Source organism: Rhinolophus ferrumequinum, chromosome 16 (genome assembly GCF_004115265.2).
Source record: "Rhinolophus ferrumequinum isolate MPI-CBG mRhiFer1 chromosome 16, mRhiFer1_v1.p, whole genome shotgun sequence".
NCBI lineage: Eukaryota > Metazoa > Chordata > Mammalia > Chiroptera > Rhinolophidae > Rhinolophus > Rhinolophus ferrumequinum.
In genome coordinates this window covers 50,633,767-50,651,353 of record NC_046299.1, presented here as the reverse complement: position 1 = coordinate 50,651,353, position 17,587 = coordinate 50,633,767, and the positions used below count along the sequence as shown (strand labels likewise).

Below are 17,587 nucleotides of genomic sequence, written 5' to 3'. Positions count from 1 at the left end.
CTGCATAAAGCATTACAGTGTGCCATATCATCTTATTGTAGGTGTCACACTTAATATGCTCCAGCTGTGAGTAAAATAGCTTTAAAATAAAGCTTGTGAATCATATACCATTACACGCATTTTTGGTAATATTACCCCTTTCATAGATTAAAAGAGGCTTATTTTTTTAAGGTGAAGGATCAGATAATTTAAGGGAAGTGATAAAGTTTTTCCTTATATCTTAATGCAAAAGAGATTCCAGTAATCTTAAATAGAAATACTATATCATTCTAATCCATACTATGAAACATGGATTCATCTATTCAGTAATCTCTAGTGGTTTTGCTGCTGGTCAACCGTGACAAGATTGCTTAGTGAATTGTTTTAGTCTATTTAAGAAATATAAAAAATGCAGAAAGACATTCAACAGATTTTGACTTTAACATTTATTTTTTTCCTGTTTTTTTTTTTTTATTAGTTTCAGGTGTACAAAGTAATCTAATAGACATTTACACCCCTCACAAAGTGACATTTATTCTTTATAATACTAAGATGTGTCTATAAAGATCCTTTTGTTTATTGTATAACTATATGTATTTATAACTTAGAGTACTGGTGCTTTAGGATGTTAATAGATAATAGGCCCAAAACAAAAAAGTTCAAGTCTAGGGAACACAGGTTTTTGTTCAGCCTCAGGACTTTTCAGAGCCTTTTTATGATAATGTGCATTATGGATATGATATACATTGTTTCCCAACACTGATAATGGTACCCTATTTTAAAGAATATCATGTGGTACTAGTGTTCAGCTGAATTCAGGCATACGTAGAAGTGGATGGTTGAATTTTTGAAGTTAAGTACTTTTAAGTGTAAACATTTGAATGGCGTTTAACTTTTTGTCTACTAATAATAAACTCAAGCTGGGCTTTACATTTTGGTATTGATGACTTTTTGATATTTGATGATTTACTGTTGACAGCCTAACCTCTAACAGCAAATAAGTAGATTATATCCATGTTGACACTTTGATAGCGAAGTTCATGGAGTCCTAGAAAAGCATGCCTACTTTTGCTTTGGGAGCTATGAGTAAATACAAAGATGGTGACACTTTGTTAGACTCACAAAACATTTTTTAAAAATATCCCATCTAAATATTTTACTATCTTTTGAAGATAAAGACTCTTAAAAAATAACCACACCATTATCACATCTAAAAAAATTTACAGTGGTTTCATAATATCATCAAATATCTGGCTAAGTGTTCAGATTTCCAATAGTAAGCACATATTGTTATTGCCTTTAATAACTCTTAAGGAAGAGAGCAAAATAGAACTCGAGGTATAAAACATTAGTCTGCTAATTTGCCAGTTTGTTCATATGACACACACATAAACCCACCCCAAAATCAAAGAACATCATTTTTCTCAAAGTAAATCCATCTCATCATTATATAAAAGACGTATTTGATATAATGTCTTGGATTTGACTCTAGGTAAATAAAGTACTGGAGAATAAACATGAATCATTTGTTTTAGCATGTTAAGTGATAATTAAAACAAAAACAAATATTCCATATATATGTGTATGTGTGTGTATATATATATATCTCGATGTGTGTGTCATATCAACAAACTGGCAAATTAGCAGACTAATGTTTTAAACCTTTTGCTCTCTTCCTTGAGAGTTATTAAAGACAATAAAAATATGTGCTTACTATTGGAAATCTGAATACTTAACCATATATATATATACACAGATATATATACATATGTTAACACTTCACCATATATATGTATATGTATATATGTATATATATATATACTTGTTTTATCAAGAGAAGAATCAGCAGTGGAGTAACTTCAGTTAATATAATACACAGATGATTGAAAGAAACATTGTTTTGTTGACTGCTCTATTTTTAATACCCACTAATAAAAGCACCTGGTTTCTTCGTTTAATAATTTATTTTCTCTCTCTCTCTTTTTTTTTTTTTTTTTTAGATTTTTATTAGGGAAGCGGAACAGGAATTTATTGGGGAACAGTGTGTACTTCCAGGACTTTTTTTTTTGCAGCTCAGCTCCAGGTCCAGTTGCCGTTACTAGTTGTAGGGCGCGCAGCCCACCACCCCTTGCGGGAGTCAAACCAGCAACTTTGTGGTTGAGAGGATGCTCTCCAACCAACTGAGCCATCCGGGAGCTCAGCGGCAGCTCAGCTCAAGGTGCCGTGTTCAATCTTAGTTGCAGGGGGCGCTGCCCACCATCCCGTGCGGGACTCAAGGAATTGAACTGGCAACCTTGTGGTTGAGAGCCCACTGGCCCATGTGGGAATTGAACCGGCAGCCTTCGGAGTTAGGAGCATGGAGCTCTAACCGCCTGAGCCACCAGGCTGGCCTCTATTTTCTCTTTTTTAGCGCTACTCATTTTCATTTTTGCGTTTTATAAAAAGAATCCTTTTTTTGGCCCATAACATTTAACTGGGAGTGTTTTAGGAAAACCTGGTTAGGTTTTGTTTTATTTTTTCTTTTAGAAACTTTCTCTTTCTAGGTGCTTCCCTGGTTACTTTGTGAAATGTGTAGCAATGCTGGTCACTCATATTTCCATAAACATTTCATGATTTCTTTCATACTTATAACACCTGAACTTTATTTTGATGAGAGAAGGGTTAAAAGAGAAATCTCACCTTCTTTCTTATTTAGGCCTAAATAATCATTAACAAAAATTTGAAAAGTCCGAACATCCTCTTTGTTGCAAAATATTTGCAGAGAACTATTTCTTTGGTGTGTTTTCGTCCACAGATACTCTGTGTATACACAAGCATGATTATTGTTTATTATCTGCATAGGAACAAGCATTAAAAATATTATTTCTCTAATATATTTATCATTTTCTTTACGTTTAGACTCCTCGGAGACAGAAAAAACTCTTTTGCCGCTACCATGACGGAAACCGGAATCCTAAATTTATTCTGGCTCCAGCCAAACAGGAGGATGAGTGGGATAAGCCTCGTATTGTTCGCTTCCATGATATTATTTCTGATGCAGAAATTGAAATTGTCAAAGATCTAGCAAAGCCAAGGGTAAATACCTTTTTTTTTTCTCTCCTCAATTTACTACACCTGCTATTCAGCTTTTCCTTTGCATGATTACAGAAATGATAAGTGATATGACAATAACCCCACAGATAGTTTAGATATTGTTGCTGCAACGTAATGGAATTGTTAACTAAGCTCTGTTGATTCCACTTTTCCTCAGTTTGTTATCAACACAAGTAACATCCTACAAATGGGTTTTAAACTCTTAATTATGAAAATCATAGATGAGATTTTTATTTCACACTTAACAAGTTTGTGTTTCAGCATCTTCCTGAAAAAGTTTTCTATGTGCTTTGGAACCCTTGAATCTCAAAGACTAATCCAAGACCAACTTCTTCGTATGTTTTATATTTTTATCTGAAAGAATACTTGAAGTATTTTTATTCCCTTTTAGGCACATTTTTACTAGAAAGATACAATTGAGCACAAGCATCATGCTACTTTGAAATAATAACATAGTTTTCTGATTTCAACCCACCTCATTAATCTTAATAAGAAAAACAGTTTAATGTAAACACAATCCTATCAACTAAGTGGTTAGTGTAGAAATTCTTTTTTTGTGAAAATGTGAGAAAGAATACCCTTTATGCTCTTGCCATTTTTCCCATCAGCGTGGTCTTAAAACCTTTTTGGTCTTACTGATAGTAAAATACTAACTGCCATCACTTTCATAAAGAGATTGTTTAGTAAACACTAGCCATATTTTTGCACAGGAGTTGGTGATTTTTTTCTGGCAAGATCCACTTGGTAAATAATTTTAAGGCTTTCTGAAAGCCATATAGTTGGCCACAACCACTCAACTCTGTTGTTGTAGTGCAAAAACATCCACGGAAAGTACAAAAATGAGTGTGGCTATATTCCAAGAAAACTTTATTTCCAAAAGCAGATGGCAGGCTGAATTTGGCCCATGGGCTATCGTTTGCTGATCCTTGCTATATTGCAAAGGTTGCATTATCTGGATATCTGTATTGCAAAATAAACTTAAAAGTTAGAATTTTTGTTTTTCTTACATTTTAATACTTTTCCAAATTTCTGCTTCTTGTTTTTTGTTTGTTTTTTTTTTACCAAAGATTACATTTTAAATGGAAAAGACAGGTCAGATATATATGGGTGTTGTCCAAGGGAATTTTTTTTTTTTAATTTTTATTGGGGAATATTGGAGAGCAGTGTGTTTCTCCAGGGCCCATCAGCTCCAAGTCATTGTCCTTCAATCTAGTTGTGGAGGGCGCAGCTCAGCTCCAAGTCCAGTTGCCATTTTCAATCTTAGGCAGGGGGCACAGCCCACCATCCCATGTGGGAATTGAACTGGCAACCTTGTTGTTGAGAGCTTACGCTCTAACCATCTGAGCCATCCAGCTGCCCTTCCAGCAGCTCAGCGGCAGCTCGTTGTCTTCAGTCTAGTTGTGGAGGGCGCAGCTCACTGGCCCATGTGGGAATCGAACTGGCAACCCTGTTGTTAAGAGCTCGGGCTCTTATCAACTGAGCCATCCGGCCCCCCCTCCAAGGGAATTCTTATAAATCTCTACTTATAATTACATCATATTCTGTCATTCTCTTTTGTATTCCTATTTTAGTCCATTATTTGTGGTCCATAAACCAAAACATCTTGGTAGAATATTTATTAAGAATTCATTTCAACTTAAAAATCAAGTCTCATACCTCTAGGTTTGAAGGTCAAAGTCTTCAAAGGGGATGCCTCAGTTGGGTTATTTTGACCAAGGGATTCAATGGCAATAAAAACTCATATTCTTTTGTTAACCTCAGAATCATCCTCCATTTAAAAAAAGTTTAAAATAATTATCTCTGTTGTCATCTCTTTTGTACTGTTTTTAACATTTATGAGTTCATTTCATTTGCATTTGTGCTCAATCCAAGATTATTTCACTGTATATGTGAAATATATGAGAGATATCTTGAAGGAAGAAAAGATCGATTCTGAACAACATTAACCTTTGCAAAACAGTTCCATCACTAAGAAAATTAAAATCCAAAGTTTGGAATGGATCATTAACTGCAAATAGCCATTCTTATAACTATAAATAGACTTCAAATTTTAGAAATTTCTCCTTTCTTCACAGTCACATCCTTTAATCATTGAAAAAATTTAATTTTCAATCTCTTTTCATTGTGTACCCTCCATTCATGAAAAACAAAAACAATTTTTAAAATAACTTTTAAAAAATACAAAAAACTAAAAAAAAAACCCACTGGTTTTCAAAGCTCAACACAAGGTGACTGGAGGTCTATGGAGTCATTTTCTCTTTTCAGCCTCCATTGTAAAAATCCCCGAATTCTGACTGGTTGGATAAATGTGATTCATTTTTTTGTTTTGTAATGCAAGTATTTTGATGGTTGGCTTCACAGCTGAGGCGAGCCACCATTTCAAACCCAATAACAGGAGACTTGGAGACGGTACATTACAGAATTAGCAAAAGGTAAGAGATGTGTATGCTGCATATTTTGATCTCTAATGAGTGTTTTGTACATCCTACAGGAATTCTTCATTTAAAGGAAGTAGGTCATTTCAGTCTCCAGCTCAAGTCACTGCCTATTTATGCACGCATGGATAAACTGCTTTGTGTTTCACAGGTCTTTCCCTTTAACTAGAAGTTCTGTTTTTACTCTAAATTGGTCTGTTATTTTTAGGGAATTAATATGCTTTGCATCTCTGTTCAGGTCAGGAATTAAATATCCTGGAAATGGCTTGATGCTTGTTTTCTTTTTCCTTTTTCTTGCCAAAGGGGAAAAAAAGAAAAAGACGCAGCCTGGATTAATCTGGGAGTAGTCTTTATTTGTGTGGTTCTCTCACACTCATAAATACTGCAGTAAATTCACATCATCCTTCATGGGTGATCGTATTGGCATTTGTTCATACATCTTGTAAAATACCATTGTCATTTTGGAGTAATCTATACTCCTCCTGATGGAGTTTTTATTTTAAAAAACTTGCTGACCTAAAAGTTGGCAATGGAAAGGACAGAGTTATGCTTCTGATCTGTCTTCCAACTACTATTACTTGTGAATTTTGTTGCCTTTTACTTTGCCAGAAAAACTTAACAGCAGTTTTGTCTTGGTGAGAGTTTTAAAAAATGAGTTTAAAGAGACTACTAATTATTCTTTTATCAGAATATTTAAAGAACATTAAACTTCTAGAGCTGAGAAACCTCCTGTGAAACCCAGTTGCTATAAATCATTTACATACAGCTTCAATTTTTTTTCCTTAAAAAAAGTGAAAGGACAATAAATCGACAACAAAAATTTGTCAACTTGTTTTCTCTTAATTTGGAAGTGGCTTTTCTTATTGCCACCTTTCTAAATGTTTTTGCTGATTTGAAACCATTACCTATCATCCAGTCCAATCTGAACCCTTCAATCACCTGTGGCTTGGCAAAACAAAATAAAACAAAACAAAAGTCCAAAATTGCCTGCTACGTGAATAAGTCCTTGTCCTTTCTCTTTTTTTTGTAGCTGAGCCGAGCTACAGTACATGACCCTGAGACTGGAAAATTGACCACAGCACAGTACAGAGTATCTAAGAGGTAAGGGAGTAATGGAGAGAATTTTAGTCACATTTAGACCATTTTCTTTTTTGAGAGTCTAATTTTCATAAAACCCATGATATGGCTTCAAAGACCTAGGCTGTTAGGCATGGATATTTATGACAACTGTGCCTGATTTTTCAAGATGGACTAATAAATAGACATGGTTAAGGGACAGTTAATAGAGATTTTCCAGAGTAATTGACTAGATTTCAGAAACCCTGCTGAGACTTCCCAAACCCTACCAGCAAGGTGAAGTTATATTCTCATACTGAAGGAGGAGAAGTTACCCAAGACCCTTCATAGAACAAGGCCTAACTTGGTCTCTGTAGTAAAGCCTGGCTTTAAAAATATCTCGGTGGTCACCCAGTGGCACGCTGTAGGTATTAAGAAAGTAAATACCTTCAGAGATTGCCTTTGGAAGTCAATTTGTTTCAAATTCTTTGTTTTTAAACAATGTTTAAAGAGAAACTACTTACTAGCTGATAGATTACAGAAATAATTTTAACAATTGATAACTGTAATTTATGTATATAACAGAGGAGCTCACGGGAGTAAGTGACATTTTTCCAACGTAACTCCTTTTCCATCTACTTATTTATGTAAAGCTTTCTCAGTTCTCATTAAAATGAAAATAGAAATATCATTGAGCTGAATTCAGTCTCATTCTAGCAAAAAGTAATATTTATCCACAGATACAATACCTAACTGAAAATAACAAAATAAGCCCCATCCGTCTCATGAGGAACATTTTAATATGTTTTCACGTTTTATACTTGATAATGATTGTTTAATCATGTTATTTAGGTTAACTGTACTATTAATATTAATAATTGTAGTAACTCATTCCAGAAGAGATTATTGTAACATTTAGACCTTTATGTTACAGGAAATTTATATTTTTATCAAGTTATATAAATATTTTTATTGTAGAGAAGTGTAGTATGATGAAAAAAGACTTTTAGGCATAGAAATATATTACTCTAGGACAGGGCATCTCAACCTTAGCACTACTGACATTTTTGATCAGATAATTCTTTGTTGTTGGGAGATATCTTGAGGTTTGTAGGAGGTTTAACCACATCTCTGGTATCCACTAGATGCCAGTAGCACTCTTTACTCCAGTTGTCACAATCAAAAATGTCCCCTCATGGGCAAAATCTTCACCACCACTCTCAGGGACTCCACTTCTCCACCCCTGTTGAGAACTACTCTTCTAGGATAAGAATGGAATGAAAATGCAGGCTCAAGGCAGAGAAGAAGGAATGATTTAAAATTTCCAAGTATTAAAAAAATACTTTATTCATGTATTTTGTTTTTAAGTGGTTGATGGTAGGCATTATTGTGGTATTTAGAGTCTACTGGATACATTGAAAAAGTAATCATTTTTCAGAAATTACCACTATTTTTAGTATGACAGAATTAAATCCTTTGCAACAATTAGTTATAGAAATTTAATTGTCAACTAGAAAATTATGCAAAGGAGTACATAGATTTTAACAACTATTTGTACTCGAACAAAAAAAATTTGAATATTACTGCTGTCAGTCATAGCAAAACTACAGATTACGTTGATTCATTTCCTTATTCTTTTTGGGCAAAGCTATATGTCTTTCATATGTGAACCTTCAACATCCCCACACACATATCCTGATTTCTTAATTGCCCTGTACCATTACCTTCTCCCTTGCCCCAGTTAGAAGACATAAAGAAAATTAAATTTGCTACAATTTTGATTCAGGAACACTAATAGATGGTAAGGATTTGCAAAAACTAATTTGTATAGATATATTTTGAGACATGATTTATAATGTTTCTGTGCATTATATAACTCTAATTTCAAGTTAGGCTAATTTTCCATTTTATTACAGAACCTTATCCAGGTCTAAAAAAATTAACCCCTTATTTATTTTTAAGAAAACATAGCTTTAGCCATTACATATTTTATCAGAGATTATTGCATGATTTTAGACATTTTTACTGTCATAAGGCTTGTAAGTGTCTAAATTCTCCAGATTTGCATACTTTTAGGAAGCATATAAAACAAAAATTCATGAACTTAGTGTTTTGGAAGTCTTTTCTGAAATTTTTCTATTATACAATGGACCTTTTGAAGAAATAGCCAGCCCACGGAGTCATTGGACTCTTACCAAGAAGTCAAAATAAATCACTCTTGGAAAGGTGACCTATAAACATTTTTTTTCCTTAAGAACTAAGTATTTCTAAACAGGCAGAACTTATTTTTTAAATATTCTAATTTTGTAGCTCTGAAAAGCAATTTTATTAGATTTTTAAGAAAGGCACAACCATACTTTATATTTTGTATAGCAGCAGACATTTAGTGAGTTAGCATTAGAAGAGTGAGCAACACCAAAATAAACTCACCCAGCCTGGGCAATGTGCAGTGTGTGTGTTTCTGTTCAAAACAACCTAGTAGAAAAGGAATTCCATAGCATAGTGATTTTCATCTTTACTATTATGAAAATTGTTCAGCAACCCTTTTAAAAATAAAACATATATGTTAAAAAAGAGGGTCTTAACTGTTAAAGAAGGAATTTGCCCCATAAAATATCCACTACATTTCACATTTTAACACAGAGAAAGTTTTTATTTTGGGAATTTAATAGCTACTTCTAGACACTATCTACCCATCACTGTAAATATGAATTTTTAAGAATCCTACAAGTGAAATGAATGATTGTTTTTTTGTTTCCTTTACATATTATTCCTCTGAAAAAGACATATAAGATGCAAAATAGAAGAAAGAATTTATATGTGTTGATGTTAGTTAATGTAATCCCTTTTGCTCTGGAACCATCAGTATTTTAAAAGGATCCGAAGGGAATTTCAAATATCTGTATTTTGAGAAATTTCTAAGTGATTGCATCATCTCTGGAAGTGAAAATATGTTTCAATGTTCTAGCAAGTAGAATTTTCTTCAGGCAAAGTATGTGTGGGAATCCATTATTGTTTAAAAAACGCAAAGTTTTTATTTACTTTATTGACTGTTAACTTTTGGCAAGTCATCTCTGTCTTTTCCAATATTAAAAAAAAAACTGAAAATTTACTACAGCTGGTTAATGGAGGAGCTAATAATTTTGGCTAGATCAGAGAAATGGAATTTTAGTTTTTGAAAGGTAAATATTCAGTTATGTACACTGAAAAGACAGTTTAGTTGTGTGAGCTCATGAAGTCCAGTTAAAGTAATATAAATGAGATACGCAAATAAACAATTTAGTGCTCCTTTGATTCTGATGGGTTATTCTTGGAAGTGGTTTTTATTTTTTTTTACTTTGAAGTAAAAACAATTGGATCTTTTATTAAACTCAAGATTGAATTTACCCACATTAGTGAGGAGCAAATATAGTGTAAAAAGTGTATGAATATTTTTACAATATAGAGGCAAATACAAATAGCTCTGAATGATTTCAGATATATTTTTAAGTTGGAATAACTTTTAACAACAGCGTTGCCCTCTATTGGGTTGTTTAGTGTTTCTCAGATTGGAATCACTGAAATGGACAGGTCTATAGTATTGTATAATTGTCCCACTAAAAACCAAAGGGAATAAATTCCCAGTCTAGGTGATTAGCCTTTCTTTGTTAACCATCAAGCACTTAGAGAAAAAATTTTGAAAGTTTTGCCCTCTGTAACTGGCGATTTGGATCCTGCATTATCTTTTGCTATTACAAAAAAATCGCATGGTAGTTTTACATTAGCTGATTGTAGATGTTAATTTTCATATGTGTTGGGTCAGAAGAAGACAGATTACATCATTCACATTTTCCTTTGGAGGTTTTGTAACAGTCTCCAAAACCTCCCACATGGTATTGTCTGCCTGTTTACTTGCCTTCCTCACTAATATATTAGAATTACAGTCAAGCAGTGTGAGAATGTTAATCCTTACTCAAATAAAGCATTCTAGTGATACTTTTAAAAATCATATATTAAAAGAATAATACAGATTTTTTTAACAGTAGAAACTCCTTAGAAAGGGAAAAAAATTACTCTCAATTTAAATGTAAACTTAGCTCTCAGGTTCCTGTCATTAAGACCAAAAGGAAGATATTTTGGGTTATCTTGTTATTAATGGAGAAAAGGGACACATATGAAATTATCTGGAGAAAGAGTTCTGTTTTGGTCTTGGCACAAAATTATGTTATAGGAAAAAAACTGTAGAATTTAGTGACATTTTCATTTATAACTGTACAAAAGTTAAGATGTTCTTCAAATGATTTTTCCTGTTACAGTAAATGCTGTGACTTTTTATTCTGACTCAGCTAAAACACAGAGTCCTAGAAGAACCTTGATTTCTGATGATTTAATTTATTGCAGGAATAAGACTTCCAGCTCCTAAGGAATAGATAATTAACATATATTACAGTTATCATTGTCTCCACTGAATTTTTCGCAATGTCACAAGTGTAAATTCAGAGCAAATTTCTTAGACTACCTGATAGGTCTACAGTAATGTTGCTGAAGACAGATTTGTAGTAATGGTTTAAGGATGGGATCCAGATGAGTAAAATGTTTTAAATGTATGAGGTTCTTCAGGTAAGAAGATTCTTATATTTTGAAGAGGTTTTTCATATGAAAGTCAAATGAAGTGAAATAACTTCCCATGCATCGGTAGAATTCATTTTCCTCTTTAGTGACTATAACAGAACCACAGTTAAGATGTTAACAGAACAGTTAACAGAACAGTTTTTTAAATGTGCAGTCATCAATGACTTTACTAAGCTTCAAACCTTCCATTGAGGTCATTTTTGATATAATAATAAGTGCAAATTAAAACATTTTTTAAAATTTAAACAAAATACTTTTGCCTCTAAGATTGGTAAAGATGAAAAAGATTGATACTGGCAAAGATTTTCTGAAATGGGCACTCTCATAATAAGTTGGTAAGAGTCTAAATCTGCAACTTTTTTGGAGGGCAGTTTGACATTATTTATCAAAATGTAAAAGTCATCTCGCAGTTCCACATCTAGGAATTTATCCTACAGAGAGATATTTCCTAAGTGTGCAAAGATAAACGGAAATTTCGTTAAAATATTCATAATGGAGAAAAATTAAAAATAACCTTATTTAACCAGTGGTTTATTGACAGACCTTCATGGTCCTTTTGGAATTAAAGATACTTTATTTTAAAAAGAAAAACAATAGTTTAAAAAGCGAGGAGTGTGGTAATGTAAAGTGGTCTAGTCACTGTAGAAAATAGTCTGGCACTTCCTCAAAAAGTTAAACACAGGATTATCATATGATCCAGAAATTCCACTTCTAGGAATATACCCAAAAGAATTGAAAGGAGGGACTCAAACAGATACTTGTACAACCATGTTCATGACAGCATTATTCACAATAGCCAAAAGGTGGAAACAACCCAAGTGTCCATTGATGAATGAACGGATAAACAAAATGTGGTGTATCCATGCAATGGAATATTATTTAGCCTTAACAAGGAGTGAAGTACTGGTGTATGCTACGACATGGATGAACCTTGAGGACATTATCTCTAACTGGAAATGGATAGTGGTGATGGTTGCACAACTTTGTGAATGTACTTAATGTCACTGAGTTGTTCACTTAAAAATGGTTAAAATGGTAAATTTTGTCATGTATATTTTACCATATTTAAAAAACGGTTAAAATGGTTAATGTTATGTTATGTATTTTTTGACCACTGTAATTGATTTGAATGAAGTAGTGCTGTATGTATTGACTTGGAAAGATGTCAGAAGTATTTTCAGGGTAAAAAAGTGTATGTGTGTATTGAGGTGAGAGATTGGAAGGTGGATATATTCCTATTTTTAAAAAAATTCTCTGTTTATACACAGGGAAAGGTGTTGAGAGGATATATACCTATTTGTTAATAGTGTTGACCTGTGAGGAGTGGGATGAGGAAAGGGACTTCATACACTTTTTGTATTGTTTGAAATTTTTATAAGTATTTCTTTTTTTAAAATAGCTTTATTGAGATATGCACATACCATCCAATTCACTCACTTAAAGAGTACAATTCAGTGACTTGAGTATATTCAGTGAGTTGTGTGTCCATCACCACAATCAATTTTTATCCCAAAGAACATTTTCATTACCCCAAAGAGAAATTCTGCACTCTTTAGCCATAACCACCCAATCTTCAGCCCAGCCCTAGTCAACTACTAATCTTTCTGTCTTTTTGGATTTGTCTATTTTTGATATTTCTTGTAAATGAAATCATATAATATGTCTTTTTGTATCTGGTTTCTGTTACTTAGCATAATGTTTTTAAGGTTCATTCATGTTGAAGTATCAGTACTTCATTCCTTTTCATGGCTGAATGATATTCCATTGTATGGATACATCACATTTATCTTATTCACGTGTTAATAGACATTTGGGTTGTTTCTACTTTTTGGCTATTACGAACAGTGCTACTCTGAACATTCATGTATAAGTCTTTGTGTGAACATAAATTTAAATTTCTCTCGTGTGTATACCTAGGAGTAGGATTGCTAGGTGATGTGGGAACTCTATGTTTAACTATTTGAGGAACTACCAATTTTCCAAAGTAGCAGCACCATTTTATGTTCCCACCAGTAATGTATGGAGTGTTCCAATTTCTGAATATTTTCACCAACACTTGTTATTGTATCTTTTTGATTACAGCCATCCTAGTGGGTGTGGTTTTGATTTGCATTTCCAGGGTGACTAATGATGTTTAACATCTTTTCATGTGCTTATTGGCCATTTATATATTTTATTTTGAAAACTGTATTCAGATCCTTTGCCTATTTTTAAATTGCGTTATCTTTTATTGAGTTGTAATAATTCTTTATATATTTTAGACGCAAGTCATAGCTAAACCACCGTTTAAGGTCACAAAGACACATGACATGCCTATGTTGTCTTGTGGCCCTTACATTTAGGTCTTTAATCCCTTGTGAGTTAATTTTTTTCATATGGTATGAGGTATGAGTACCACTTCTTTCTTTTGCATGTGGTTATCCAGTGTCCCAGGAGCATTTGTTGAATATAAAAAGCATTTCTTGCTTTTATAATTTTAAAAGTGAAAGTGAACGACTGCAATGGTAACTGCTAGAATGGCAAAGGAAAGGTGTTCTTGGTAGCAGGAGACTTCAGGTAAAAGTAAGCAAGCATTGTCAAGGAAAAGATTAAATGTGAAAAGGGAGGCAATATCTGATGGAATAAGGCCAATGGAGTTAGAAAGGGTAGACTAGAACACATACATACCGTGTTTCCCTGAAAATAAGACCTAGCTGGACCATCAGCTCTAATGCGTCTTTTGGAGCAAAAATTAATATAAGACCCAGTATTATATTATACCCGGTCTTATGGTAAGACCGGATCTTATTAATTTTTGCTCCAAAAGACGCATTAGAGCTGATGGTCCGCCTAGGTCTCATTTTCGGGGAAACACAGTAGAAGATCCAGCCTCTGTAAGGCTGAAGAACAGTGCCTCTATCAAAGTACAAGAGAAAAAGGTATGGAGGGATGCTTAAATATTGGTAGTAGCAGGGAAGAAAGTTGAAGATACCAGAAGAAGAAGACAGGTTCTCTGTGGGTGTTAGGTTCCAGGATGGAATAGGAATAGTTATCAAGATGTATTTAGTTTGAAACTTTATTAGAACACTTGCCAATCTTTTGTTGCAATATCTATAAAAATCAAGTCAGTAATTTGGTTGCTTACTTCAAAAATCTATTGAATTGTTGCTAGGCAGAAAGGATAGGTACACTGACATACTAGATTGCTTCTACCAGGAACTCAATCACGTTGGGAGAAATAAGTTCCTAGTATATTTGTCAGCTACATCCTTTATAACAATAACATTCTTGGATCCTTCTTATTTCTGCTACACTGAGCTACAACCATCACCATTATCTAATTCCAAAACGTTTTTGTCACAAAAACATCCTGTACCCATTAAGGGTCTTTCCCTTTTCCGCCCCACCCCCTGGCAACTGCTAATCTACTTCATGTATCTATCCATTACCTATTCTGGACATTTCATGTAAGTGGAATCATAATATGTGGCTTTTTGTATCTGGCTTATTTTAACATGTTTACAAGGTTCATCTATGTTGTGTCGTGTATTAGTACATCATTTCTTTTCATGGCACAGCAATCCATAATCTGGATATATCACATTTTATGTTTCTATTGACAGATATTTGATTGATGTCAATTGATGGACACTTGTGTTATTTTCACTTTTAGGTCATTAATAATGCTGCTATGACCGTTTGTGTACAAGTTTTTATATGAATATATGTTTTAATTTCTCTTGGGTATATACATAGGACTGGAATTGCTGGGTCACATGGTAACTCTGTGGTTAACAATTTGAGGAACTGCCAAACTGTTTTCCAAAGTGGCTGCATCATTTTACATTTCTACCAGCAGTGTATGAGGGTTCCACTTTCTCACATCTTCCCCAACACCCGTCATTGTCCATCTTCTTGATTATAGTCATCCTTCTGGGTGTGTATAGGTACCATTTAAAAACTTATTTATGCAAGTAATACATGAATTTTTTTTCTTATAAAGGAGTAGCATTATCTAAATCAGACTAAAAACTCTATGACCTCCACCCCAATTAATTCCTGTACCTAACTGAGAAGGAACAATTGTTTTCAGTTTGGTATGTATTTTTTCAGAATTTAGAAAAAAATCTCAATATAGATAGCCCTAAATAGCCTTCTTACATTAATCCAACTATTTTCATAAAAGCTCTATAATGAATGAGATTAGATTTTTCCTTTCCAACCTCTAACTTAAGAATATAACATCTTATTTTTTTATAACATCTTTTTAAATTACAGCATTCACTAGTAAAAATAAATCATACCAAACAAGCAAATCAACCAAATGCCTATAATAAAGGCTTACTGTCCCATATATTATGGCTTTTTAAATGATACTTATGGGTCTTCATGTATTGAAACATTATCAGTAAAACTAATATTTTCTTCTTGTTCTTAGTGCTTGGCTCTCTGGCTACGAAAACCCTGTGGTGTCTCGAATTAATATGAGAATACAAGATCTAACAGGACTAGATGTTTCTACAGCAGAGGAATTACAGGTGAGGAATCACATTATCTTTAAATTATATGCTTTCATGTTATCCTTAAGTTATCTTTACACTTCTTCACAAGATGCTTCAGATGAGATTTCCTGACACTGTCTAGGCAGTACTCAATTTGCATGATAGTTTGGGACTGTAAAAGTGAATAATTAAGCTGAAACCTGCAAAGTGATCTTCATAAGCAGTGGGAAAATTATGATTGTTCTGTGACCTTTAAAATCTGGCAAAACATTAAAAACTTTCTGTCAAGTATAAATTTATAGGAAAATGAAAACTACGTAACACTAAGTATTAAGTACACTAATTTTTTTTGTCATTCCTAGCCCTGTAAGGTACCAGGGTAATTATTTTGTTTAAATAATTTATTTTTTTCTCTTTTCTATTGAGATATAATTCACATACCATAAAATCTACCCTGGTTTTATTATATTCACATGGTTTTGCAGCCGTCAGTACTATCTAATTCCAGGACATTTTCATCACTCCAAAAAGAAACCCCATATACTTTAAGTACAGGCACAGCTCACAAATATTGTGGGTTCAGTTCCAAACCATAGCAATAAAGCGAATATCACAATAAAGTGAGTCACACGAAGTTTTTGGTTTCCCAGCATATATAAAACATCATGTTTTCAAGGTATATAAAAGTTATGTTTACACTATTCTATAGTCTGTTAAGTGTGTAATATCATTATATCTAAAAAAAAAAAAAAAAAAGCACATTCCTTAATTTATAAATACTGTATGGCTAAAAAAAAGCTAACCCATTTGATCCTAGCAAGTCGTAATCTTTTTGCTGTTGGAAGGTCTTGCCTCGATGTTGATGGCTGCTGGTGGTTACTGAAGGTTGGGGTGGCTGTAGCAATTTCTTAAAATAAGACAACAGTGAAGTTTGCCACATCAGTGGACTCTTCATTTTACGAAACGATTTCTCTGTAGTATGTGATGCTGTTTGATAACATTTTAGCCACAGTAGAAATTCTTCCAAAATTCTAGTCAGTCTTCTGAAACTGCCACTACTTTATCAACTAAGTTTATATAGTATTCTAAATCCTTTGTTGTCATTTCAACAATCTTCACAGCATCTTCACCAGGAGTAAATTCCATCTCAAACACCAGTTTCCTGAGATTACAGTATCTCATTGTCATGAGATTGCAGCAATTCAGTCACATCTTCAGGCTCCACTTCTAATTCTAGTTCTCTTGCTATTTCCTCCACATATGCAGTTACTTCCTCCACTGAAGTATTGAACCCCTCAGAGTCATCCGTGAGGGTCGGAATCTTCTTCCAAACTGCTGTTAATGTTGCTATTTTGACCTCTTCTCGTGAATCATGAATGTTGTTAATGGCATCCTAAATGGTGAATCCTTTCCAGAAGATTTTCAATTTACTTTGTCCAGATCCATCAGAAGAATCGCTATCTATGGCAGCTATAGCCTTACAAAATGTAATTCTTAAATAATAACACTTGAAAGTAAAAATTACTTCTTGGTCCGTGGGCTTCAGAATGGGTGTTGTGTTAGCAGGCATGAAAATAACATTAATCTTATTGTACGTCTCCATCAGAGCTCTTGGGTGACCAGGTGCATTGTTAATGAGAAGTCATATTTTGAAAGGAACCTTGTTTTTTCTCAGCAGTTCTCAACAGTGAGCTTAAAATATTCAGTAAACCATGTTGTAAAGAGATGTGCTGTCATCAGGCTTTGTTGTTCCATTTAGAGAGCACAGCCAGAGCAGATTTAGCATCATTCTTGAGGGCCCTAGGATTTTCAGATGGTAAATGAGCATCGACTTCAATTTAAAGTCACCAGCTGCATTAGCCCCTAACAAGAGAGTCAGCCTGTCCTATGAAACTTTGAAGCCAGGCATTCACTTCTCTCTGTGGAAGTCCT

General features: G+C 33.6%; 1 protein-coding gene across 5 annotated transcripts in view; it reads left to right on the top strand.

Moving 5' to 3' along the window:
* The window catches only part of P4HA1 (prolyl 4-hydroxylase subunit alpha 1), a 76,468-nt gene that overhangs the window by 45,447 nt on the left and 13,434 nt on the right, over positions 1–17,587 (top strand). For 4 of the 5 annotated variants that reach the window (XM_033130414.1, XM_033130413.1, XM_033130411.1 and 1 more), the window contains exons 8-10: positions 2,878–3,054; positions 5,434–5,504; positions 15,592–15,691. In XM_033130414.1, coding sequence (XP_032986305.1) covers positions 2,878–3,054; positions 5,434–5,504; positions 15,592–15,691 — 348 coding nt within the window. Of the gene's footprint in view, positions 1–2,877; positions 3,055–5,433; positions 5,505–6,537; positions 6,609–15,591; positions 15,692–17,587 lie in introns of all 5 variants that reach the window. The other variant, XM_033130415.1, reaches the window with a different exon arrangement.